The sequence below is a fragment of the Ixodes scapularis genome, unplaced genomic scaffold (genome assembly GCF_016920785.2).
Source record: "Ixodes scapularis isolate PalLabHiFi unplaced genomic scaffold, ASM1692078v2 PGA_scaffold12__126_contigs__length_90152505, whole genome shotgun sequence".
Taxonomy (NCBI): domain Eukaryota; kingdom Metazoa; phylum Arthropoda; class Arachnida; order Ixodida; family Ixodidae; genus Ixodes; species Ixodes scapularis.
Window position 1 is genome coordinate 4,166,121 of NW_024609838.1, and position 27,438 is coordinate 4,193,558.

General features: G+C 45.0%; 4 protein-coding genes across 4 annotated transcripts in view; 2 read left to right on the plus strand and 2 right to left on the minus strand.

Moving 5' to 3' along the window:
• Positions 1–11,353, minus strand: part of LOC8024476 (guanine nucleotide exchange factor subunit RIC1) — a 30,219-nt gene extending 18,866 nt beyond the window's left edge. The window contains exons 1-9 of the mRNA XM_029991283.4: positions 11,027–11,353; positions 9,021–9,128; positions 8,660–8,739; positions 7,889–7,996; positions 6,525–6,667; positions 5,271–5,404; positions 3,909–4,000; positions 2,699–2,966; positions 1,150–1,269 (exon numbers count right to left, since the gene is read on the minus strand). Of these exons, the coding sequence (XP_029847143.2) occupies positions 1,150–1,269; positions 2,699–2,966; positions 3,909–4,000; positions 5,271–5,404; positions 6,525–6,667; positions 7,889–7,996; positions 8,660–8,739; positions 9,021–9,128; positions 11,027–11,167 (1,194 nt within the window). The 5' untranslated portion in view covers positions 11,168–11,353. The remainder of the gene's footprint in view (positions 1–1,149; positions 1,270–2,698; positions 2,967–3,908; positions 4,001–5,270; positions 5,405–6,524; positions 6,668–7,888; positions 7,997–8,659; positions 8,740–9,020; positions 9,129–11,026) is intronic.
• A 239-nt stretch (positions 11,354–11,592) lies between these two features.
• LOC115329596 (ER membrane protein complex subunit 6) lies at positions 11,593–12,801 on the plus strand. Its single transcript, XM_029991282.3, has one exon. It carries the CDS (start codon positions 11,812–11,814, stop codon positions 12,163–12,165), a length of 354 nt encoding a protein of 117 aa, XP_029847142.1. The 5' UTR covers positions 11,593–11,811; the 3' UTR covers positions 12,166–12,801.
• A 395-nt stretch (positions 12,802–13,196) lies between these two features.
• LOC8024477 (protein mago nashi homolog) lies at positions 13,197–17,465 on the minus strand. Its single transcript, XM_002405971.3, has 4 exons — positions 17,275–17,465; positions 16,905–16,963; positions 15,444–15,554; positions 13,197–13,421 (listed from the first exon to the last, which is right to left on the minus strand). The coding sequence occupies exons 1-4, from the start codon at positions 17,363–17,365 to the stop codon at positions 13,239–13,241; spliced, it is 444 nt and encodes a 147-aa protein (XP_002406015.2). The 5' UTR covers positions 17,366–17,465; the 3' UTR covers positions 13,197–13,238.
• A 650-nt stretch (positions 17,466–18,115) lies between these two features.
• On the plus strand, positions 18,116–27,423 carry LOC120836954 (multiple epidermal growth factor-like domains protein 10). Its single transcript, XM_042289308.1, has 11 exons — positions 18,116–18,191; positions 19,092–19,405; positions 20,818–21,049; positions 21,650–21,805; positions 23,972–24,169; positions 25,752–25,889; positions 25,960–26,139; positions 26,312–26,446; positions 26,888–27,025; positions 27,074–27,078; positions 27,268–27,423. The coding sequence occupies exons 1-11, from the start codon at positions 18,116–18,118 to the stop codon at positions 27,421–27,423; spliced, it is 1,728 nt and encodes a 575-aa protein (XP_042145242.1).
• The last annotated feature ends 15 nt before the right edge of the window (positions 27,424–27,438 follow it).

The following is a 27,438-nucleotide window of genomic DNA, read 5'->3' on the forward strand; positions in this document are numbered from 1 at the left end:
AACACTTTAAAGGAACGCTAAGCTAACCAAACGAACATTGTTTTTCTTTAGTCATGAGCTTCAATGAGAGGCATAGTACGTCACAAAATAAAACTTCTACAGAAGAAAAAATATTTTTCGCTCCATATTTACACACATTGCAAGGCTTACCTAAGCAATTCCGAAAACGCTCCTATTTTGAGGCAGTCTTCAAATAAAAGTTAGTTTGGAAGTCACTCCTAACTCAAAATGAGTAATGCAACATAAATACCGTGCTACAGTCTTTCACTTACGGGAAAAGTTCATTTTGTACGAAGAGTGTCCTATAGAGGCATTTGAATGCTTCTCGAGAGTTCAGTGTCCCTTTAAGTGTAAAAAACAGGAATTCTTCAAGAGTGATTCAGTCTCCCACGATTATATGCACTTAAAAGCACTCTGAAACGACCGAGTGATCCCGTCTCCCATCTCCTCGTTTTTGTAGCGGTTCAGAAGCCTACAGGCCCAGTTAAATGGTACTAAGCGTCACGATGAAAAAGGTGGAGCATTTTGCTCAAAACAATGCATACATCGAAAGCATTAAACGTTGTTACGAACTGAAAAATTACTCCACTCGGGATAACTACAGAGATGGCAAAAACAGAAATATAGCTGTACACCAATTTCAAAATGATCATTGCAAAATGCATTGAGCCCTTGTAAATTGTTTCTTTGGCACAGAGGCTCATAAATTGGCCAGCAGAATAAAGGAGCAACATGAAAACTTGGAAACAGCGTGAAATAAACGAAGGACAAGAACGAGAAGTGAATGAACACAGCGTTGTGTTCGTTCACTTCTTGCTCTTGTCCCTCATTTATTTTGCACTATTTCCAAGTTTTCATAACGCACCAACTAGCCCAACTTCACGCCTTGTTAAAGGAGCAACCGTTCCTATTCGTCTTTCACGACTACATTACTTTCATAACGACAGGGTACTGAGAGAGCTTGCCATTTACGCTAGCAAACGACTAATCAACAGGGGCCTCTTCCCTTTCTTTTTCACCGAGGCGTGAAAAGGAAGAAAGGGCAAGATTTTCAGCCAGGCTGAAGAGAATTCTACAAAAACAACTTTTAAGTACACTGCCCAGCGGTCCAAAAAGAGAAAAGAATGCTGAACGGTGCGGTAGCCTTACGGGACCGGGGTTGACGGTGGAGGCGCTCTTGACAAAGTTCATGAGCATGACCTCTCGCTGCTGGGGCTCGCCACTGGGAGAGGCCACCATCCACAGGTGGTAGCCTTCGGCACCCCACTCCTGCGGACGGCGGGTGGCGCTCATTAGCGGGGGATCACTGCTGCCTTGCTGAGACAGCACAATAAAGATCGCTCTCAGTTATACCCCCTTTTTTTTTTTTTAACAAAGAAAAGCTCGGCACTTGCTTTTGTACTCGAGACTCCAAACTGTGGGTCACCTCCCTTGGTTGTGTTCAGAAACCTTCCTTGTTTATTTTATGAAAGAAAAAAAAAAAACCACTGCTGGTCATATCTTTGTTTCTAGAGCACCTTACCAGCAGTCCAGAAGGTAAACTCTACCGACTACCCGGGGCTTTTTTGACATTCTAATTTCCGAGTATGTCCTGGCAGCTTTGGTCATCACCACCAATCTCGCTCTTCATAGAGCTAATGTAGAAAATATGCTCCGCATATACCAAAATTCCATTAGAGAACACACACACTAGATTAGCGCATACCATTATAGTTGTACCATTTCAACCAACTTCAGACGTCCAAACATCTAGCTGTAACCAATTACTCTTCAAATGCAAAGCAACAGGAAATCTCCTACCTGTATAAAATAATCGCTTACCATATCTAAATGTAAGTCCCCTTACAGTTAATTAATGCTTAGAACATTTAGCTAGTGAAATAACCCCGTGGAAAGATTGAAAATTAATTCAGATCACCTCTAAAGCAACTGAAGCTGAAGCCCAGCTCACAACATTCAAACGTTAGACTAAAAGAACTTTTCCATCTACTCTTGTCCTCAGCCACCTACTAGTTCGCACATCTCGTACGGGCAACGAAAACAAAAGCGAAACATTGCAAGAGATCTTGCACAGTTGGGGACGCTACTCGGACGCCACTCGCTCCGACGGGTCGAACTTGCGTCCAGCAGCGCAACTGTTGGTTGCTTTTGAATGAAGAATAGTCGTAAACGAGCACCGAAAACCCAAACTGCCTGGATCAAGCATGTCAATACAAAGAAACATAGTTGGCAAAGAAACATCGATCAAAATTAGACATGCGACTGTGAATCGTGCGAAAAGAAGCAGCGGGGAGTGAGGCTGTTCCAGAAGCCATTCCGGAGTGGCTTTTACATCAAATGCCGCCACCCTTGGGAGTCGAAGCGCTCCATGCACCGTTTACCCAACGGGCGTTCGCCGCAATACATTCGGACTGATTTGCGAATCGTACTCGTTCGCACAAATTTTAAAAAAAAAAAGAAAGAACTTGTAAAATGAGTGCCGGCTGAACTCGTAACAAGCTTAGCTGTTCTTGATGCCGCGATTGCTTCAGTTTGGTCAATGGCGGAATGCTTCAATTCGATTACAAGTCAACCTCCCCACTTCAGATTTTGAAAAATTTAACAATGGGTCAACCTTCATTTGTGTAAATACGTTATACAAAAAAAGGGCCGTACAAATGTATGTTACAGAGCCACGCAAACCCGCCTCCCCACGCACCGCCGAGACGACGCGAGAAAGCCCTCCCTGCGGGGCGCCCTCCCAGTTGAGGGAGCAGGCCAGCAGCGATCCGAAGACGCTCCACAGCGAGAAGCCGCCCCTGCTCCACGCCAGGAAGAGGGCCGCTCCGTCGGGAGTCCAGCGAAGCGCTCCGACGGGGCCTGCCACCGTGCCGGCCTCCGGGAAGTCCTTTGCCGACAGCGCCAAACGGTGCGAATGTGCAAACTGCCCGCTCGCCTCGTCCAGGTAGCACACCGTTCCCTGGCCGCTGCGACGCGTCAAAAGTGGAACCGACAGTGGACCGTCGTTTAGGAATTCAAGCGATGTCGGTACTGACATTAGGATGCGGCCATCGTCGACGATGTGCCGCTTTAATGGCCGATATTGGGGTATCACTAAAGCACATCTGTGCTCTGTTTCTGAATTGGAAGTCCTATTTTTTCAACGTCGTGCACAAAATGGTACGGTTGACTGGTACGGCTATGTCTCATTGCAATGAACATATATTTTTTTTAAATATAATAACTGTTTTATTTAGCAAATAACGTAGTACAAAAGAGGAGGTCTGCGTAAACCAATCTGAGGCTTGTGTGGTGTGACCTGGCAGTAGAAGCACGTCCTTTGCATTAGTAACAATACAGCATTGAGTTAACACCTCTGTCCTCCACAAAATCGTCCTTAAAGTGAGCCGTCCATAACGAGACAAAAATTCACCCACAGCAACTATTGACTATGGCCTAAAAACGTCCAATGCTACATGGGGATGGCAAGTAAACGTCTCATTTCACGTAAAATTTGAATCGAGAGGATTTATAATTATTCTTGCTATATGCAAATATATTTTCTTCAATCACGTTTGATTATTGCAGGTTGCCAGGTTATCTCTGCTTAACATATAGTCATGCATGCCAGTTTAATTTTGAGCATTTTACTGCAATGTAGACCAGGCACACGCGTGTACCATCCCACTTTGAAAATGAGCTTTCGTCCCAACACGCGGCTGAGATATTTGTACTTTTCGAAGTATCGATCACGGCGGGATAGCCCCGTTGAGTGCGCTTCTTACCACGCACCGGTGCACTGCGGAGAAGCCACACCCGCCAAAGCATGCTTTGTGGGTGCTGCTTCCCCGCAGTGCACCAGTGCTCGGTAAGAAGCAAACTCAAAGGGGCTAACCTGCCGCAATCAACACTGGCATGAGATGACTCACTTGGCAAGCCCAAAGGCTACCAGGCGGTAGCGATGATTCACTGCGGTGACAACCGCCTCCGTGACGTCGGGAATCCACACGGCGTGTGCATCCTGCACATTGCACATTTAGAAAAAGAGTATGGCCGGGTCTCAGTTCAGCAGACACATTCTGAAAGTGAATCTAAAAGTATGCTACCCTACCATAAAGCTCAGAGAGAATGCACACCAAAAATGAAGAGATAAACTACGAAAAATATAGGGTGAGCGATGTTTGAGGATGCAACAGCAAAGTTTTACTAAAAAACTGGTGATAAGTGCAGAGGGGGTGGGGGGGGTGGGCTGCCATTGCAAACCATGTGAAACAGTAACTGACACCACAGATTGTGTACACGAAAAATCTGCGTCTCATGGTGTGATAAGTATGCAGGAATTTACTACAAACTCCTCTGTCACGAGAATGGATACCGCAGAACGCGGACGCAGCACATTCGCCTTTTACAATACCACGCGCGCAAATCGCAGACAAAAATGCGAAAATCCGCTACAAACGCACGTCACAGGAACAGATTCTGCAGATTGCGAACACAAGAGATTCACGAATCACAGTGCAAGAAACACAAGAGAACCCACGGAGAACACGCTTATCACACGTATCAATACCGCAGATTGTGTGGTTGATGCGGTTCCCTTCAGACGTCACATGATCGATATTCAGTCCGAACCCTGGAGTGGGCGATGTTTCTGAATTTTTAATGTTACGGATGGGCAATCTCTCAGGGGGCGGGCATTCGTTCGGAACTTTGCGGTATATAAAAGCAACTGCAATAAAATTTGTGGGGAAGGCCAACATAAGAACACAAATACGACCCAAAGATTTATGGCATCAAGCTTAGAGTATGATAAATCACATGCAGTATGCCACACAATTAAACCGTAAAGGAACAGCATGACGAAATTGTACAATGCGACTTGAGAGAGTTGTCCTCCCTGTTGCATTTGTTATTTTACAAAAGCCATCAGCCCGAAATGACATACTTTCACGCTTTGTTCTACGTTTTGTTTTGAACATTTTGCACAAATATGCACATCAAAATGTTTTTAAATCTTCAGGTTTAACTGTTTTATTGTCAGCATTTAACGTTGGTGCAGCAGCAATGTGAACGAACTACAGCAAACTAGCACTTAATACTCAACACTACTGAGCAAAACTTCGGAGAGGCAATGGTTCATCACGTAATTTCAGCCTTCACAAAACAATGTGCCCATGAAAACTAGCCGGAAAGAACCAATGAACAAAGCGTATGTGTATGCAGGGCACTGACAATTTTACCAGGACTGCAAGACCATTTTTGCACAAGGTCAGCACTGCCAAAGTTCTCACCTTGGACTCAAACTCATGGCTGGAACTGAGAACGACGGCTGCACGCCCGTTGCGGAAGACGACGGACAACGCGCCGAGCAGAGGCAGGTACTGAACCTCCTTAAGCTCGAGAGATTCTCCGTGACCGCTGGGACCTGGCGTAAGAAGTGACCGTCACATTCGGAGCACCAAATTACAGCCGACTATGCGTCAGCGCAGATTGACCGATTGAATGCTGTTGAGCAGCCATCAACAACCTGAGTGAACGTTCAAAATTTAAGAGAGAAAATTTCCCCCTTTCTGACACCTTTGTAACGCACTGCTGCATTTAGGTGAAAGTGCTCCTCAAAAGCTGGCAACCATAATCATCCACTCTGGTGAAAAAAAGCTACGGCTTAGGAATTGTTAATCAATTCCTAGTCGTAACCGACTGCTGAATCATCCGTCTTATATTTCGTCATGCGTTGATCATATGTATAAAGTAGACATTCTAAGATGTAACACTAATGCACTCCGAGATTCATTCATTCCGAAAACTTTAGAGGATTGGAACCACCTTCCCGCATCTATCGCAACAATTCTTCCTGACCATTTATTTAGAACTGCCACAAATAATCTATACTGCTAAGATTGAGCTGCAAAGTGTTCTACTGCCACTAACCCCCACTCCCCTTTGTAATGCCGATGGCCTTGAGGGTATTTCAAATAAATAAATAAATAAAACAAACTATTGCATCACTTCTACTACCAGTACTTCATGGTTTCTTTTTTGATTGTTTTTAATGTTAATAAAATAAAGGCTGTCATACCACATCTACTACTACCAGTGTTTTGCAAGGTTGCTTCTTCGGTTGTGTTTAGTCACTCATTTGTCGGGAGGTGTTCGAGATAAACAAGGAGCTTGTCAAAGCTTCCTTCTTAGATTTGGCTCAAGGTCCAAAAGACACTGCAATTTAGTTCCATAATACTGTTTTACAAACCATGCTGTAAGCAAGCACTGTCCTCCAAAAACGGTACCCTCTATTTAATGCCCAGATCAAATCCTATGCAAGTAAGTAAAAAGTACTGAATACATGAAACCACAAAAATATTTGTTTTCAATTATGACTAACTCGGTCACTGGCCAAGTATTAAAAAAAAAAAAAAGAACTGCAACCCCGAATGCACCTTCTCTTGTCAGAAACTATGTCGACAAAATGTTGTGTTCTGGGACACACACTATAATACGAATTTCACGTTACAGGGAAAGACAAAAAAAAACAATTAACGACGTACGGGAAGACGAGGAGCCTCCGCTGGCAAACGGAATGTCCCGCAGATCCAGGGTCAATTCCTGCCGCTGAGAAGCGTCCCATCCCACCCGCAGGAGGCAGCCGCTCGTGCAAGCCACGAGAAGCTCGTCTCCGAAGTTGAGCACGCTGCGAAAAGACAAAGGAATAAAATATTTGACACTTCCGAGATGCCGTTTCTCTAATTGCTACGACCACACGAGCTACAGAGAAGGTTGAATTCTCTCGGTTAAGACTCGACAGCGCCCGGCAAGCTCACCACCGAACAGTTTTTAAGCTAAAGTCGGTCGCTCTCCAAAGTTTCCCATCCCCCCCTTTCAAGATGGGTATTGTCCCCGCCTCGAAGAAAGACCCTGTGCCTCCTGATTCTCTCTTCTACTGTTCTAAAGCCAGAGTACAGTAAAATATAAATGAAAAGCACAACACACTTATTTGGAGATAATGATTATACTTGCAAACAACTTTCTGTTGCTATGCAGTCAAAGCGATGGGTGCATGTGCACTCACACATCTTAAGTGCCCATTAAAGTTGTGGATGTTCACCCCTCGCTTCTGAAATGCCACAGAGAGTTGTCCGTGAGTATAGTTTGCGTGCAGGGTCTAGGTTACCATTGGTGAAAACCTAATGCAGAGAAAAAAAGCAACAGAATTCCGGAAAATAGTTACTGAAGAATGTATAATGATAATAAAAAAAATATTTAGGTGCTAAATCTGCCGTGGCTTCACCAGTAGAGAATGCTCCCTTTTATTCTGGCATCCCCCTTTTTCCCTAGACCAAAAAAAAAACAAAAAACATGCAACCAGCTTCATAGGCATTTGTTTATTTTTGTTCTTAAATGTTTAGAGAAATTGCGGTGGCTTAGCTCGGCTATGCCAGGATATACGTAGCGTGAGCTTATGTGCACAAAATGAGAGGCGCTATCAAGCAGCTCCGGTACAGCGTCAGACTTGGCTACTACGCAACAGAGGCGCACAGCTGGGCAAGCGGCGGCGCCAGTGCGTCTGCCGCGGCTATGACGTCGCTCCTCTGGAATGCGCAGACTAGAGTCACTAAATAAAGCTTTATTTAGTGATTTTAACGCAGACCAACCAGGTGCGCGCGGCAACGGCAGCTCGGGCGCGCCAGCCGTGCGCCGTGTGACGTCACTGCTCCTCGCGCTTGCGCAGCACGGCTTTTTGGGAGCCACGCGAAACTGCTCAACCTTGGCCAGTGTGGCTCACGCTACAATAAGGCTAAATTTTCCCCCGCTGATCAGGAAATTGAGCAAACTACACTTCTAAACCCCCCTACCCCAAACTCAGAAAAAGACAAAATCACAAAATGTCCTACCCTAACTACAGACGACTTACCTGGCAACATCCACCGAGGTAGAGAGATGACTCGACGGAGCCAGCTTGAGCGGGAGAACACGATCCTTCACGAAGAGCTCGGCGCTTTCTCTCTTTAAAGTTGCTTGGCTGGAAAAGGCACAAAGATTGATAAACGAACCCCTAGAACACCTGGCCGTGTATTCTCTCCGTAATACCTTCAAATATTGTTATTGTTATAAAAGAAAACTTAATAAACCTCTCTGCATTGTTCTTAGAGGCCAACTCTGAGAGACAATAAAATCCAATCCACGTCACGCGTCAAAACCCGTATCAGAAAATCGTCCGCAACTATGAGACCAGCTAATTTTTGCGTGTATTCTTAGGAGCAGAGGTCACAAATATTACAAGGGCATGCAGAAGTATACATTTTCATGGAACTCATTCGCTGAATATCGTTAGCACGAAGTTTGAGTTGTGTCCGCACGTCGCCGTGCGGACACAACTCGTTACGTAAACGCCCGGCCAGCAAAATGCAAACGGTCTTAGAATAAATACTCTAGCGACAACTAACCAGTCAAACAATATGCAATTCCGGGACAAGCTGCCCCCACAAAGCCCTCCACTCTTTCCACTTTAGCAGAGCAAATGTTGCGAATGCTGGAGCAAAGGAAATCCAACAATCACGGCAAGCAGAGAGCTTTTGTGAGGGAGGCCTGTTTCGCCATTCCAAGCCTGCAAGAGGGTACGGCGGCACACCTTTCAATGCTGCATCGATTTAAATACCAATTCTGCCGAGGCGATTGTCCTCACCTACTGTCCAACTGCTCGAAGAGCGGCCGGCTCGACTCATCAACGATCACGTCGTACAGGAGAAGGTGCCCTTTGGTGGTCTGGAAAGGTATGTTTTTGCGACGAAGCAAATTAGCGCCGCTAGAGTAACCAGCAGAATGAGGACGGCAGGGTGCATCCTTGGAACGCAAGGTGTGTCCTTGAAACGCATGAAGCATGTGCTTCGTGCCCTCCGGCACGAGCTCCAGGCTCACAAGGCACCGAAGTGATATCGAAGAGAGGAAGCTCGCGCTAGAGGGAGGACGACCGAAGGGACTCCCTGCCGCTCTCATCCTGCTGCCAGCGACTAGAGGGACCGCGGTGGAGGTCTGGGTGGACTTACCAAGATGGCCAACATCGAAGAGTCCCTTTTCCACACGACCTTCACGTTGTGGCCGTGCTTGCCGAGGGACTCCGGTGTTTGGACGTGGCAAGCGATCTGGACGCATAACTGCAGTGGACAGTTTCGTATTCTGAGTTATTGGGAAAGCATATATACTCCCGACATCTGTCTATTCGAGTTTGTGAACCAACGTTTGGTTTCGGTAAGTTTAGGCAGGGGAGGAGATATGCTTTGGCATAAAGCAAGTTCGAAGAAACATTGGGATATTCAGATATTACAAGAACGTGACGTAAAAGGACGGTGTTTTTTCCGTCCTTTTTTGTTGTGTTCCTATAATATCTGAATCGTTTACCCACCCACTCGCCCCGAGTAAAAATATGACATCAAGATATGTTTCTCCTAAAAAAAGAGCATGGGTGAAGGACAACTGATGCTTGAAACTCGAGACTGAAAGAAAAAGACAGAAGTAATAATGAATAGCAAAAGTCATTGCTAGTCTTTTACAGCATCAGTCAAGTTGTAGACTTAGCAAGCTTCGTAATGAAACATCGTCCGTCACTTTGAAATTTGCCTGGGAACACCATTCAAGACTAGGATGATGCACCAAGGTTCGCATATAAGTGTAGAGATGCAGTTTTTACTTCAGAGGTTGTTAAAAAGCTGCCAGCTGAATTAAAGATCAATGAGGACAGAAACAAGATTAGGCAATCGGTATGCAGTCAGCATGCCGATATGCTAGCCACACCCACTAGCCCAACACGGAGGTGTTGCTTTGGACAAGGGCAGCATTCTTGTGAGCCACACTTTCCATCAAATGTTGATTTGACCAGTCCAGTGTGTCACATAGGAAGTGCCAGTCAAGAGTAAATTGCAAAGCAGAAAGACAAAAAAAATTAATTTCTTTTCTACGAGGTGATGGGCCCTGAAGTATTTTGCTCCAATGTATAGGGTGTCCCAAGTCACCAGGCTCGATCTAAAAAGGAACGTAAAAATCTACGTCTCCCCATAGCAATCTAAACTTTTAGAAGTTTCACAGGTAGGTCTTTTTCTTGTAAAATTATAAAGCATAGCTCCCTTTCTGTAAAAAAAAAATAGGGCCAAGAAACTTGCCAGGGTCGACGGCGGGCGGCGACGCAGACGACCAAGTCGAGTGGCGGGGCACGCTTGACGCTCATATTGATAGATGGCGCTACCTCTTTATCGAGACAACTTGCGACCATCGTGGTTTATTAAAATGAACATAATCCTTTTGCAATGTACCTTCGGTTAAAAAAATTAATGCAAACAATAAAGGCAAAACTTAAAGAAAAAAGAAGCGCGTCTGCGTAACGACAGCGCTTTAGCTGCTAACAGGTGTCGTCTGCTTTCTTTCGCTGGTCGGCTGCACCTTTCGACGCTGTTCCCAATGCCATCTATCAATATGCGCGTCAAACGCGTCCCGCAACTCGACTTGGTCGTGTGCGTCGCCGTCTGCCGTTGACCCTGACAAGTTTCATGGCCCTATTTTTTTACAGAAATGTAGCTACGCTTTCCTCATTTTACAAGAAAAAAACTGACCTGTGAAATACACCTTTGATGAAAAGTTTTGATTGCTACATACGAGCATGCAGGCATCAATTTTTATGGTCCATTTTAGATTGAGCCTGGTGACATGGGACACCCTACATGTCCCCGGGCTTCCTAAAAGTATACTTGCAGACGGGAAAGGAAAAATCTCCCCTTTCCACATCACGAACCCAAAGAGGGAAAGGGAAAAGATGTTCAGCCTTGCCGGTTCGCTAACGTCACCACTCACGAACGATGGTGCCAGGAATATTTGAGCGTGGCAACACGCGACCTAACACACTCCATGCCTTCAACCTTACCAACATAAACCGTCGTAGGGAGTGACTCGCCCAGCCACGAGTATGTCACCAGAGACATCATACTAGTAGTTGTCAGACAAACCTCGACGAGAGTTGGGAAGGACTAGAGGAGCTCGCTGCCGCTGGAAAAAAACCGCTCACCTTCTCGAGCCAGATGCTGATGTTGTCTTCGCCAAGCACCGCAAACAGGGATCGGTTGTAGTCAGATGCGACGCACACAAGACTGGAACTGGCACCTCGGTCAATGTTGAGGATCTGCGGCCAGCGGATCGGAAAATACATGGCAGCCGATATTGTTTGCCTACACGCTTGACGCGAGGCCAAGTGTGTTTTTCTATGCGGACATGAGAAGCTCCTAACGTTCCTATTGCTCGTGGTTATTTGCAATACGAAGTGGTTAGCTTTTTTTCTACACGAAACACGAAGTTTCACGGGCCACCAGATGATTGCCCGTTTGCTTTCTGCTTTTCCTTTTTTTTTTTTTTTTTTTGCTAGGTGGTGACATTTGGTGGATTTCCAGGTTCATCGATGTCATCAAAATTAAATTATGTTGACAAATATTATTCGTCTTGTATTAGTTTTGTGGCTTTAATTATTAATGTAATACATTATTTTTCAAAAATTGTGTTCATTTTAACGCGTGCATTCATTCATTTGCACACTTGTGATGGATCGTCGCTGATCTAGCTGATCTAGCCACTGATCTCTAGGATCTAGCCGATCGTAGCCATCGGCAATCGTCGAAGCTGTTTCGCTGTTTCGTCCGCTGTTCATCGCTTGATTGACCTCATCAGTCGCCAGCTTTAGTGGTTTTAGCAGTATTAGCGTAATCCAGTTCAAACCCACTGAGACCAGAGTGGAACCCTTCGTCGTAAGGCGAACTTTGATCACGTGAACTTGGTCCGGAAACGAGCGTGAAGTCGACGATGGCGGACTACTCCAAGAAAGTCCGCTCCAAGAAGGAAAAGTCCGGCGAGATGGTGGCCTACAGCGAAGCCGCGATGCGCCACAATGGTGCCGTGCTCGAATACTGCCGCACTTCTTTTTCCGCTCTTTCCGGCTGCACGGCAGGCATCCTGGGTCTGACGGGCCTGTGGGGGTTCCTGTTCTACTTCGTGACGGCCGTGGCCCTCTGGCTCATGCTGGTCGTCCGCACCCTGACCACCTGGCACAAGTTCCTGCGGAGCCGGACCACCTTTCTGACGACCGGCCTGTTCGGAGGACTCTTCACCTACGTACTCTTCTGGACTTTCTTCTACGGCATCGTGCACGTCTACTGAACTGGCCCCTGCCTCGGGGCCGAACACCCGTGCGCGGTTTCGCGCTATTTCGTAGACAAAGCTTTTTTTTTTTTTTTTTTTTTTTTTTTGCAGTTTTGTGAAGCGGTTTATGATGGTTAAGGGTATTGATGTCGCTGGCCTGTAATAAGGCGGAGCCTCCGGGGCAATAACGGGGGCACGCGTTAACCCATCCGCCGCGCTGCGCTTTACGCCGCTTCTCGGCGACAGTCTGAGGCGGCTCATTACAAAAAATGTGAACCCACATGTGTGTGTGTATTGGCCCACACGTAAACGCCGCTTGGCGGCGCCCAACTATTCGCTAAAGTATCATTCGGTGAACCGCCCCCTCCGGAGGCTCCGCCTTATTACAGGCCAGCGACATCAACACCATGGTTAAGTTCACGTCTGTAGGCTCATCACACAGGTAGTCTTCTACTGCTGAACCCACATTTGCAGTCAGTTTCGAAGTCGGGAATGAATTTCCCAACCTTGAACATGGTCAAAACAGACAACCATCTTTAGTGAACTTCAGTGTCACCCTTTCTCAAGCTACTTGAGAGCCGGTACCGTTTCTAATGTGTTATAACAGCATCAAAATAAACCTGAATAAAATAAAAGAATATATTGTGTTTTTAACCTATCTTCCAGCTCAATATATTTCCGTCCTCTTCTCACAGCTGTCTCGACCACCAGGTGCCATCAATTTCTAACTTGGTCATGAAATAGCTGCATTTATTTTCCAAGTTTATTGTGCTTTGGTACAAAGGTACAAGTGTCCAAATTATGCACATCACTTTAGTTGTGATTGCATAAAAAAAAAACTCGTAACCTGCCAGTGAAAACAAGCTAGCAAAAGAACTCTGAAAACGTTTCCTTGATACTGCATTCATTAGCAGAGCATGCAACTCGCCGCGTAAAGCTTAGGAGCACCAGCACTCAAATCGCCAACAGTGGACACTTCCGTCCTAAATTCCTCGCATACCCAAATGTGGCCATCGCTTTGAGGGCCATTATGGTGGAATCTGCACAGATGAGGGCTGCAGCAGCTTTATTGCAAAGAGGACGTGAGTTGTCTATATGGGCTTGATCTTGAAGTGGAGGCCGATGAGGGAGAAGACGAGACACTTGAGGTCTTGGACCAGGTAGTAGAAGCAGCGCAGCCCCTCGGGATCTTTGCTCTGGTTCACGTCCACCAGGGAGCCAATCTTGGACGTCGTGAAGGACACGTGCTCGTCCCCCATAACTATCTCCAGCTCCTGCAAAGAGTGAACCCGTTAATGTCAAGCATGGTCGAAGCCAGGTCCACTACGGTCGCCGACAAGGTGAGAACTGAGAGGTGTCTCTTTCGTACACCCGGTCCGCGCTCGTTGCCTTTTATCGTGCTCCGGCTGCGCTTGTACGCTCCGGGTCCACAAGACGCCGAGGCGTTGTAGAACCTTTCAGAAATTCAATGCCTTCTGATGGCTCAAATATCAACCTAATTTTTTGCATGCTAATGGCAGTTGATATCTCGTACCTATTCATCGATGGCAGACGTAGGAAAGTTAGGGTGTAAATTTTCTGTACAGCTCTTTCCATCTCTATTCATTTCAGTGGTGTCGAGAAACTATTACTGAGTACAAAAGCACTTACTCAAGCAAGTATCTTGATAATGTTCACCACATTTTATCGTCGTGAGTGAGAAAGTGGTTCAGCAACCCTTTAAAGCTGGCCCACAAATTTGCGCGAGTGTGAGACTGCATTGTGCACTGCCATCTACTGGGCAGCCCTGAAACTTCTGATTGGAACATGCATCTTCTATTTTTCTTTTTTGAGTACAATGTTTTCACCGCGGGCTTTAAACAGTTTTGACAATGTTGCAAGCAACCATTCATCGTAGATAGTGCGGAATTCCGTCTCGAAAATAGCATTAACCCTTTGATCCAGCTACGTGGCAGACCAGAAGTGTGCCACAGCTGTTCGATAGATGGCAGTTACAAGCAGGCAAATTGCCCACTTGTAACTGCTTTCAAAGGGTGCATTTATGCCTTCATAATGTCGATCGTGACTCCAATGCAAGAAATGCTAAGGCGTTCTGCAGCACGTCAGTTACAAGGGTCAAATCAAACCTAGCAGGGGAAAATTTCCAGTGAGCAAAAGGAAGTGAAGAGCCAAAGTGTTATGTCTCGATAGCTTTGCTGATCGCCGCAGTGCCTACAGTGACGGCTCAGAAATGGGCTGTGGCACCTCTAGAATGAAATCTGCGACTGCCACAAGCCTGCAGTCAGTCTAAAAATACATGGTGTTCAGAGTTTCTGCTTAAACTTTCGAAGATGCCTAAAAATATGCTGTTAAAGATAAAAAAAATAAATAAAAAAACTTTTTGCGGGAACAAATTCACAGCCTTGGTGAATGTCAAGAATCCCCAAAACACACTAATTAGCAAGATAATTAACAAAAATTTACTAATCTTCTCTTTATTAATTAGAGGAAATAAACATATGGTTCCATTGAGAAACTTCCCAAGCATCATGGAAAAACCCCAAATCGACTCTTTCTAGAAAGATATAAGGCAGGGGCAGTATTTTACGGCATTCCGTGAAAACACTCAATTCGGACGCGTCTCTAGGTGTCGGTTTCTTGACGGGACGCATATTTGCGCCCGTGGTTGAAATGCGCAACGCGCGTTCACTGCACTTCCCTCCATCTTACGAGGGAGGTGAGGTGAGGTGGTGGCTGCGCGCCGCGACAACTGGACAGCGGGACTGTGGGTGCAAAGATTTGCTCCGATAAGAAGCTGAGACACGGAAACGGAAACACAACCAAACTTAGTAAGCGTTTTTTCAGGATGCCACAAAATGCTGTCACTGTCTTTCTAAAAAAAATGGTTTATTTAGTGGTGTTCGATGGAGCTTAACAAGTTTCCCAGTAGAACCATGTTTATTTTAACTAATTAATAAATTACTTAGTAGATTTTAGGTAATCATGTCGCTAATTAGTATCTTTCTGCAACCCTTGACGTCCGACGAGACCGGTAGTTTGTTCCCGCAAAAAAGTTCCTCTTTATCTCGAACAGCACATTTTTAGAGTTTTTCGAAAGATTCCACAGAAACACCCTGTACATTTCAGTTGCGAGTCGGCGCGCGTTTGTCCTCTGGTCCTTCTTTCTATCCTCTGCCTTGGGGTGCTTTTTTTCAACGCGTTCCTGCCTCAAATCAAGACAAAGGAAACGCTAAGCTGTGGCCGCGGCCCACTTCAACGATTTCCCCGTGGAGGTGCGCCTGTCCGTCGCATATTACCTGCCTCCCCACTCGGTCTGGATGGGGCCACATCCCGTCGTCCTCTCGCATGATTTCAGAGTCGTCGATGATCCGCTTTAGCTCTTCCATGACGCACTTGTGGACGTAGGCCTGAAAGCAGCGCAATGTCGCACGTGAACACCACAACACATTTCCCCACGTCTTTGCGGCTGGTTCGTATGCCTGCGACCGCTTGCGATTGGGTGCCTTGAAACTTCTCGGGATCTCTTACAACAAGAAAAATACTGGCGCCATCTGTCGAGCGGCCGCGGAACGCTCGTCATTTCCGTATATTTCCTATTTCTTTGAGCGTCGTTCTTTATTCTTTGTTCGAAGATCTTTCGACAATGCCATAAATTACTGCTTCTCGTAGACGGCATGCACATTTGATCTCGCAAAAACTTTTGAGACCTTCGCTCTAGTGAAATGCAGTTTTGGGGTCACCCCATAGATGGCACAAATGTCCTCTCTCGTCACAAGAGATTGGTAGAGCTCGATCGATCGTAAACAAATGCGAGCGTGTGGACGAAGCTTTACCTTCCACTTGCTAAATATGGTAGATCGTACCCCTAAACTAAGGAGGCTGTTTGTTCGGCCGATTTCGGTGACTCAGCGCCATTATGGTGATTACCAGTGATGGGCCAAACTTTTCCCGAATAGAAAATTTGGGCATCGAATCTTTCGATTAGGCAAATCCTAAGTTCTGCCAAACTTTTCTAAAGATTTGGCAAAAATACAGAGCTGCCAACTTAAAAGTTTACATTTTGTTTTCTTGGGCGACAAAAGATTTTAGGTTTCCTTTAAAATGCATTTTAACACAGTTATTACTAAATAAGGCGATATCAGGAACTCAAATTATAACCGTTTAGGAATAATATTTTTTCAGTAACCGTAACGAAACTATTTTTTTTTAATTTGTGAAAACCGTAACTGCACATTTACCGGTAACCAATATTAATTATTTACCGGCAATCTCAAGAATGACCTGGAGGAGGGATCTTGAAATGTCATGGCCATTTGACAGCGTTACCGTCAGCGAGTGGTGCATTCGGTAGTACATTTCCGTTCAACAATTGACCAATTGCTGGTAACTGCAAACTATTACCACAGTCCTGGGGTGCTGTTAAATGTTGCAGTAAAATGTGACACACAGAAAACAGTGGGAGCTCAAGTGATTGAACAATTGCCGAGTATTATAGAAAGCCACGTCTTTAGAACAAAACATTAAATAATTTCAGTTTTAGGTAGTGTCTATTCACAACAATAAAACTGGACTAGAAATGGTTCGTCAGCTAATAAAAGGAAAAAAGTCATAATCGTGTCCATGACTTTTCTTTTTTTTAGTTACAGTTAAGTGCTTTACAATGGGCGAGGAGTTGAATGGGGCTTGTACATCACGGTATGCGGCGCCCCACATGCAAACAGAACCTGAATGGAACCTGCGAGAAAGTCGTTTCGTACCTCTTTCCGAATCATGGTGTCATTCTTGTAGTTGGAATTGTTGGCGTACCGTAGTTTTCCTAAAGGATAAAAGCGGGAAAAAAATGTTATAAAGATCAAAACAGAATGGCGGTTACACTGAACGCACCCGCTGCGTGCAGCAGTCGATTCCAGCATCCAGTTTGCAGCGCGAAAAATTCTATAATTACCCAGAACCTTGTCACACTCTACCTGCGTTCGAGTGGAATATTCCTACGCAATGAGAGTGAAATAACACTTTACTAGCGAGAACTTCAAATGCGACTTCAACGCGCACACAAGAGCTGCGTCGTCCGGCATAGCCGGAGTCTAGCGCCGAACGCGAGGACGCTAGGATTGAAAAACGACGTACCGTCAGGCCGGAACTCAAACTCCAGGAACTCGTGGCCAAACTTTCCCTTGTGACCAACATAATAACGTAAATAGAAATCTGTGGAAGTCATTCTTGTAAAAGCGTGATAAAAACGCCCGCAGGCCTCGTTCGCCAAGCAAAGCGAAGCGTGATGTCCAAATCGATGGAGAAGCCAGAGTTGACCGAGCTATAATAATGGTAATAATAGTATAATAGTATAATAGTACAATCGATAACAAAATACTTATCTCCTACTTTTATTATTCTAGTGTAAACCAATCATCTGCATTACAAATATTATAATATATATGAAATTATCCTGCTGGTAAAATTAAACAGCTAACAGCAGATCAGGCAAACGAGGCATAACAAATAATTAAACGAAACAAAATAAGTAGGCAAGCATGACAATATTATCTATGTAAAACATTGCATTAAAGAGTAACTGTATTTATATCAGTTATTTTAAAATTACTGCTACGCAAATTAGGAGCTCTTAATCGTTATCAACATCAGTTTCTGCCGCAGTTTCGGTTTTGTTTCGTTTTTTTCTCTCAAAAGCGCTCCATATTTAAAAGTGTCTAAATTCGTTCTACTATCCACACTTCGGTTACTGGGTCACTAGGTGTTCAAATGAAAGACAAGGGCACAAACACTAACACGTACCTCGCGGGGGCTGATATCAAGACCTGGAAAGGATGAAAACCCGCCAGAAAACAAAACAGACAGAAAAAAACGTCTTCACGGGAAGTTCGAGCATCCGGTGATGAAATATTCACGACAAGGAGCCCCAGTGCTTCCGTGCCGACTTCTCGATAAAGAACCCGATGCGCACCACACCATGGCCAAGTGCGCGCGAACGGCCGCCGTGTCTGCGTTCCTCTGGCTGTTGGCGCTGTGTCCACATCGTACAATCGGTAAGGACCACGCGCTGAGGCCTTACAAGCGATTCTTTTGCGTTACATCTTATTCGCTTAAAAGTAATAAAATAATTATGTTTTACAAGATAAAGCCGGTTCAAAAAGCGAGCTCTTTTTGTGTGTGTGTGTGTGTGTGATATTTCAGTATATAGGTATTAAAATCGGAATTAAACCACTGCAAAGGTAAAATAATTCGTTTCCATAACATTATCTTTTTTTATCCAGCACACTTTAGAGCACCAATTAAGAAATTAATATAGAAATGAAAGTTATCTGACCGTGGATTTGTTACTTGGGCCTCACCGCACCTACCGTTATGAAAGAGCAACAAATGATACCCGTAGTTGCCTTTAATTAAATAAATAAATGATCTCACCTGAGATAGATGCACTGAACAAGCCTAGATGCTCATCTTTATTACTGCTTTGAACAGTGCCTGAAAACTCGCTTGGAAATGCATGAGAACAGCTGCTACAAAAATAGCTTTCAAACACTTTCTCAGACCAAAAAGAAAAAAAAAATACAACAAAGTGTATACATGACGATTGAAACCTGAGAGTGTGGTTTGAAAAACGGAAACTCGTGAAATAGGAAGTCCCAGGTTTCAATCATCATGTATAACCTGCACCAGCTAGCCTGCACTTTAGCCGTTTCTTCTCAACGAAGTGCACATTCATTTTCGGGGGGAAAATCCCCCAGTAAAACACACGGTCCCGAGAAACGTCCATGACATTACAACCTGCAACATCTTGAGAACGACTCAAGAATTCCTGATGGTCTTCCAGTAATTTGTAATGTATGTTTACTCCAATAAAAAAACCACCGATCGATAGAATATACGCGCCCGTTACAATCCAAGATGGTGTCGTCTGATTGCGCCCTGCGTTTTGCCTGCAGCGCAGTTCGACGGCAACCTGACATTGCAGAGTACCTTCGGCCAGCTGAGCGCCGCTCGCAAGTCTCGGTCCCTGATTCAGTGCTGGAGCAGCGATTCACCGGCCCGAATCAGCTTCGACAAGCCGGGCGGCCTGCCGCGCTACTCGCAGCAGCTCCTACAGGGGGACGAAGCCCACGTCCTCTTGCTACCGGCGTCGGCTGGGGCCAGTCGGGCGGGCCTCTTCACCTGCCAGCAGGCGGTCGGAGGCATCGTGACCAGCGCCGCTACACTCAAGTTACCGCCGAGCGGAAAAGCGCAAATCTTGCCGGTTAAGGTGGGTCCCATTTGGGATAAGGTTGAGTCGCGATCTCCCATAACTGTCTTGGCAAAACGTTCAAGGTTTAGGCCATATATAGTTTTCTTTGAAGACTTTTCTACAAAGGAGCAGTAAGCAACGCGCATACAAACCCCCTCCCCCCTTCTTTTTTTTTTTTTTTTCTTTAAGTGTCATGCATTTGTTTATGCGCAATTAGGTTATGCACATGCCGACATGCAGCTTGGCGTAACGTTTGACATTCACGTTACTAATAGTTCTGAAACAGCAACAAGGTTGACAGAAGCTAGTGAGCACGACATCGTATTTTGATTCGGACATGCACAAATTAATTGATATATAAAATATATTTTGCTGATCTCTATATCAAATTAAAGTGGTACACATGTCTCCGGTTCAAATTCTGTGCGATATGTTACGTCGGTTTAAAGTTGTGCTTTTCTTTTGGTTATACAAGTTTGGTGTTATACGACCTATACTGGCATATACCCCATGGTAAAGTATTATTATTATTATTATGATTATCACCTTAGATCGCATTTTAATAATAAATCCCGCAACCAGGGCCGGCTCTAGGAGTGGGCGACCTGGCCAGTCGCCCAGGGCGCCGCCGTGCCCTAAAAGAGGGGGGGGGGGGGGGGGGGGGGGGGACGCCATCAAAAGTGGGGCTCCGCTGCGCCTTAAAAAGGTGTGTGTGTGTGTGTGTTTGGGGGGGGGGGGGGGCGCCACGGCCGGAGTTCGCCCAAAGCGCTTGATGGTGTAAAGCTAACCCTGCCCGCAACATTAGACAAAAAAAAAAAAAAAAGTGGGTTAGCTTTACTGCATTTTCAAGGTTCGTGAGGTAAAGCCCACCTCAATACCTTGCGAGGAGTACAGCGCACGTGAAAACAAATAATTCCTCGAAAACAACCCCCTAGCGTTCGTACATTTCGTAGGAATAGACGGATATATGGTATACACAAAAAAAAAAAAAAGAAGAAAAGCATGTTTTTTTGTTTTTTTTTAGGTGATTACCGAAACGGATTTGCGCCAAAGTTCCAGCTAGCTTCACCGCATTCCACAGCTTCCCTGAGGAAAAGCCCAATCACTGAATATTTGCACGACAAGCATATAACAATAATAATAACCTTTATCTGCAAGAGTAATCTTACCTCGAGTGGCTTGCGAGGCAAAGACAGAAAGGCGAGAGCCCGTACGCTAATGCGCCTGTCAGCCCACCACGTACTCTGTAACGCCCAAGATTACGCGCATTAGAAAGTCCTTCCTTTCACTAGTGCTCCTGCCAACAAATAATACCACAAAACAAAGTCCTCCTCCTGATACATTTAATAAAACTTGATAATTTTTGTCTTTCAAGAACATGCTTTTTTGTTGCTTTTTAGGAAATTCGCGCTAATTTTGCGCTGTTCCAGGCTTACGTGGTGGCCCACACTGGCGACAATGTCCAGCTCAGCGTCACCAAGCAGCTGCGGAGGTCGGAGCCCCTCGTGTGGATGCTCGAGGGGCTCGAGTTGCCGGACTTCGGGGACCGAGAGACAGTCACCCTCGAAGACGTGGAACCCGCCGATGCCGGCGTCTACGAGTGCTTCTACCGGGGCCAGAGGAAGGCCCTGCTCCACGCCTGGATACGCCTCATCGTAGTCGGTGAACGACAACTCTCGCAAAAAACTTCCGAGTTGAGATGCGCGCTTGTTTAGTATAGAAATACCCTCGTCACTGCAGAACTTGGGGATGAAAACAGCTATAGATGAGCAGAATCACGCGATGACAACAAACATATGCTGAACAATCGTGGACAGAGCAAACGTTCATGTGAACATACGTGGTCGCAAAGTATCAGCAGCATCCTGACTGATCCAGAAGCCTATGTTAGAATATGTGTTAATTTCAATGCTAGTGTTTGTACACTATTTCACTTCTAATTATTTCAATTCAAATCATCATCCATGTCAATAGTTTATAATTCATGACAAAGCTGTCTACGTCCTGCTTCAAGGAGAGCACCCAACTCGGTGTCCTTCCAACGACATAAGACACAATATGTCCGACTCAGTTCAAGCTTATTTTCAAAGGTAATACTGCAGTGATTGCCATGTTCTCATTGATGCCGTCCAACAAATATTTAAACTGCAAGCTGGCGGAAATTAAATAGGATAAACAATATGCACGTCTCGGCTTTAGCATTTCTGCATTTGTGGGACGTAATATTTACATTCACTCTCCTCATTGATCGATCGATCGCAGGATGTCCCAAGGGCAAGTTTGGCCCCGCATGTCAGCAGGACTGCCCGCCATGCCGCAATGGGGGCATTTGCCACGACACTTGGGGAGTGTGCATTTGCCCTGCTGGCTTCGCTGGTCCCAACTGTGACACTGGTGGGTCAGTCTTTAAAATCCCCCCTCCCCTTCCCCCCCCCCCCCCTCCAAAAAAAAAAATGTCTTGCGCACATTTTTAGGACACAAACAGTGATGGAAACTGGTGAAAAAAAAATTATGAAGACCACTTAAAATATTTTTCACTCATGTCACCTCAATTTAGCTTTCTTCAAAATAAGCAAACTCAAGTGAGTTCCCTGCAATATACAAGCAACCTGTGTTTACCTGGCGCTGGTAATTTTTTTTTTTTTTCGGCAAATTCATAGCAATTTTTTACTCAATCAGTACTGTTCATTTATCTGAATATTTAGCAAAGATAAAGAAAAAAAAAAGATAAAAACATACCACCCCCAACTTCAGAGGAATTTTAGGCTTGCAATTTTTTATTTAGTTATCAGTGCACATAGTTCAATATTCACAAATATAAGAAAGGTTTAGGACGCATGCCTTAAATTGGTTAATTCTTGAAAAAAAAAATTGTTTTTTTAGGAACGACAACAATGAACATAGTAGCAGTGACAGACGCGGCATTTGATATTTTATAGCAGGTTTTGTAGCAGGCAAAATGTTGCTTTGGAGCAGCCACTGACACTTTTGGAGCAGATGCCAACATCCGATAGCACATCAATTGTAAATAAAATAAGCGATTGCATCACTAAATGAGTTCATCTTTGATAATGGATCTGGGTTCCTCTTTGATGCTGGAGCATATTATTTGTTGCCTTTTGTAATAACGATAGGGCACAAAATGAACACAGCGTCTTCTTTTTATGAAACGGTGTTTTCTTTTAATTAAACGTTCAGCTGAAGTTCAGCGCTCATCCACTTTCCCCTTTGGCTGTGAATTTTATGCACGCTGCTACCAGTTTGTAATCATGAACCAACTCGCCTGCATTGCTACATTGATATAGAGCCTTCTTTTAAGAAATAAGGCCCTGGTCACAGCAAGTTCCGTTTAAAATGGACACTAAAGAAATTGTTCAAAAATTAATCGTAGCACACTAGTCCAGTTGGAATAAACTATCTCCTCTCACGCTTTTACGCCCAATATTTTATTTACACCGTAAATATAATTTCCGTAAAGTGCCAGCATAAACCAGCATATCCGTTAACATGTCTATCAATAAGAATGTGCATTCCCCAAGTTTTATGAACCTACCAAACTCAAGACACTAATATTATAAACTACAAAACCAATCCCCCACAAATATTATGAAAACCTAGTTATGCTCCAAAATAACACCGTGCCTCAGCGCCTCTGGAACCAGAGTGAAGCCAAAGTTCGCAACTCTTGCGATCGACAGCTGCACAAGAACTACCTTGTTTACTGTATTCATGCATTTTTTTTTATTTTAAATTAAACTACAATCAAGGCCAAAGAAGATAGACCTGTAATAGTAATGAGCATAATTTCCGAGCCTATCGCGCTCACCCATGTCAGCCACTGCTCCTAGCACTCCGGAGCAAAGCAGTGAAGCTCGATGCGCTCGCGCTGGTGAGAGGCGGCACGGAGGCATGCACCAGGCCAATGATGATCACGTAACCTCATCAGGGGTACAAGACCCTGGTTCTGTCTTATCACAGTAGCCGCCATCTTATTGTCTTGCAGTGTTTTCTCGCGACTTTTAGCTCCCGACATTGCTGAGATTGTCTGGAAATTTAGACGAGATGTCGGCGATCAACCCACCAGCGCATCCACTGGCCAGCGTGGTTGACGGGCAATCTCTATGCTTCGTCTCATCTTAATTCAAAGTGCAGCCAGTGCTATGAACCAATAGGACCAACCAAACAGCGTCAATGTGCGACATCATGGCATTTGTTTTTCCCAAATGCGTTCTTTCATCAGCAACAAATCAAGTGCTGCGAGTGTCCAGTGACTTGTCTTTTTAGTTTGTGTTTTGGTGCTTCTGTATCTGTTCAAGCCTTCGACTGTGCCCCGACCTACAATGAAACAAACTATACGAAGAGTAGAGACGCTGTGAAATACATATTTGTACCATTTTCCTTTGCTTCTACTTCTCCGAATATTAGGGTCGACCAATAATATTTTCTAGTCTTTACTTTTGCGCCCATTTTGGCGCAGCTGTGGCACAGTTCTCAGCAAAGATGGCACTTTGGTGCAAGGCAAAATCGTGTTAGAACATAACAGCACAAATGCTACTCATTCGCTTTATGGACAACTCTCCGAAGAACTAGTATTAACGCAAAAGTGTCTCGTCGTTGCAGCGTGTGGCGAAAACCGTGTGGGAGCCCAGTGCGAACGGACGTGCTCTCCCCCCGGGCAACTTGCAAGTGCGAGGCACGGCTGCGCCATCCACCTCTTCTGTAAGCCAGACCCCCTGGGCTGTTCCTGCGCTCCGGGGTTCAAGGGCCCCCACTGCTCACAAGGTGAATGTTCGAGGCTCGTGCGCCATGCCAATCGTGCACGTACAGCTCGGCGCTGCGGATCAATCGCTTCGATTTTAGTTTTCTCTAAGAATGCAAAAGTGTGACTTGTCATGTACGAGTCCTCTTGCTATCATATATGGTTTCTGTTTCTGTGACAGTTAATCCTGCCTCTTAAAAGCATATCTGCAATGAAAAAAGGTTCTTCGAAATTAGCTATGCTAAATTAGTCATGAGTGAATAGTGGGTTTGGAGTTCAAAACAAATAGTGGTTTTGGTTGAATATTTTCGAATCGAATATCCAATAGTTTCTCCGAGCCTTACGCACACGGGCAAGTTAAGCTCAGTTAATTTTAATCAAGCCATTTTAGTGGACCGTGGTTTTGAAAAGTCCACTGCCTACATTGAAATGGCAAGTAAAAAATGCATTTGACATAAAATTAAACCTGTAGAGATGCCCAGCTATACCTAAGTGAGATTTGTAAGTCTTCCTGCTATATGCAAATATCCTTTCTTAAATCTAAAAAAATCACGAACGATGAAAAGCAGGTTGTTAGGACATCTCTGCCTAACATATACTCTTGCATAATAGCCAGTTTAATTTTGAAAATTTTACGTATTGTAGATATCAACATCCACAAAGTTTTCGTTTCTTTTCAAATACACCAAGCTTGCCCGTGCATCACCCCAGTTTTAAATTGGGCTTTCCTCCAAAGCACGCGACTGCAATACTATTTGTACTTTTCCAAATGTTGAACTCGGCGGTTTAGCCCCGTTGAGCGCGCTTCTTACCGAGCACCGGTGCACTGCGGAGAAGCAACACTCGCGAAAGCTAGCTCTGAAGGTGTTGCTTCTCTGCAGTGCACCGGTGCTCGGTGAGAAGCGCACTCAACAGAGCTAACCCGCCGCAATCAACACTCCGGAAAGTACAAATATCTGAGTTCATTTCGAAGCGAATATCGAATAGCGTATAAATCAAAACTACTATTCGAAAATTTGAATATTCGTAAAACAGTATACAATGCATTTAATGGAATGTTTAGTTTGGTAGACTTCTTGCTTGTGGAGTCTATTATTTTCTAAATATAAGGGAATACTCATAGGAATTTGAGCCAAATGGTGCTGTGATTAGTACTCATATATATAAAAAAAGAAAACTAAAATATTTCGGCATTCTTAGAATTTCCTGCCGTTATAAAACGCCTTCATCAGAAACAGATTGCCCTAAAAGGCTCCAAAATACAAAGCTTCCCTAATTGAGATGCACACATGTCTATCGTCCATGGCGTCGCAAGTGGTACATATCGGCCATTTTTGAGAGACCGAAATCAATCTGTCTAACCTGCGTCCTACAACACACAACCAAGATGTTGTAGCAACGAAACAATGCAGGGTCTTTGGAAAAAAAAGTCAACCCAGAGGGTTCTTATTAAAGTGCAGAATACACACTACAAGACAAAGCCTCTAACCCAAGATGCCACAGCGGTGAAAAGAAGCAGGACATTTGAACACAATTCCCACAAAGTTTCACAGTACGTCGAGAATATATGTTGCCCAATGAAGTCCATAACACAGTGTTTCTCAGATTGCCCGGAGGATTATTACGGCGCCGACTGCCTCCAGAAATGCCGCTGCTCCTCGCCCAGCGACTGCGACGCAATCACTGGTCACTGCCTGCAAGGGTGTGCCCCCGGCTGGGGAGGAGACTCCTGCCAGATTTACGGTACGTGATCAACTTGAATGCGGCGTAATAACGAGCAGAAGTTTGTGACTTCCGGTAAATCTTTTAACAGTTGGTGAACAGACCGAAACCGCCCAGCCGGCCGTCACGACGGAGCCAACATGCGAGCCTGGCAGGTTTGGGAAAGACTGCTCGAGGCTGTGCCACTGCGCAGACGACGAGGCCTGCGATCCGAGCTCCGGGGTGTGCCCCGCTTCTTGCAAGGACGGTTACTCCAGGCCTACGTGTTCAGGTCCGAACGCTGCAATAGCGTGTTGTTGTGTTCGCTCGCAATGTAGTCCTGGCACAAATTCCCCAGTCTTGGGCACAAGAGTGCCAAAAAATCGGCCATCAGCGGCAATCGTTATTGACGCTCGTATTCAGTCGACAATCGTGGCGACTGAAATTCTCCAAATTTTTTGCAGCGTGCTTGCCCGGTAGGTTCGGCGACAACTGCAGCCTTTCCTGTCACTGCTGGAACGGGCACGAGAACTGCGGACCAGACGGACACTGCCACGACGGGTGCGCCCCTGGCTGGACGGGAGAGTATTGTCAGGAAGGTAGGAGACGGCAGATACAGAATTCAAAGTGGGAAAACACCAATAAGCATCTGTCGGTAAAAAAAAACCAGCAAAAAGTGCAAGGTTTGCTGCTAGTCAAGTGCGAGAGACAGTTGCACCATTGAGCCAAATCACGACTGCTTTACACACAAGTTGCACAACTTGCGTAAAGCTATCAGTTAAGTAACATGTATTCAATATAATGCTCCCACGTGATTCATTCTCATAAATAAATAATGCATTCTTCCTTCGCTCAACTCAAGAATTACTTTTAATTGATATTTAACTAACAATATACAAATCTGCACTGGACGAGTTATCAGAATTTAACTGCCTATTTCTGGGGAAAATAAATGTCTAAGAACATTCACAAATTCATCAGAAGTATATTGTGAAACTTGTGTCGACGGTACATGGCATTCAAATGGACAAACCTTGCAGAGTGCTCTGAAGACACCTTCGGACCTGATTGTGCCTACACCTGCCACTGCGCGACCAACAGCACCCCTCCTTGCAACCCAATCTCGGGGGCCTGCGGCACGTGCGAGCCAGGATACAGGGGTCCCTCCTGTCAGGAAAGTAAGCTAAAGCCAGCTTTGTCAGTCCTTTCATTTTGCTCTCCTGCAGTGCAGGTACGTACTGCGAGGCCATGCAGAAAACATCTTGCCTAGAGGAGATTGTAAAAACTAGTACTTTAGACTTGGTTGCATTTCAAGCAACTGACTGAGCTTTGGCACAAAATATTGGAAGCCTTAAACAAGAATCTACTGGCATACAGAAGATAGGAATCATTAAAAATTAAAGAACGCTGCATTCTGCAGTTAATGTATATGAAAGACAACTTCTACATTCCTTTCTATTTGCTTTTCTGCAGTAGAATGTTGTACTGCAGAGAACAGCAATACCACACAGGAAAGCTTGCTAAAGGAGTTTTGATAACTACTCTAGGCTCAGTTGCATCCCGAGCATCTGAGTGAGTAGCCCTGCCACAA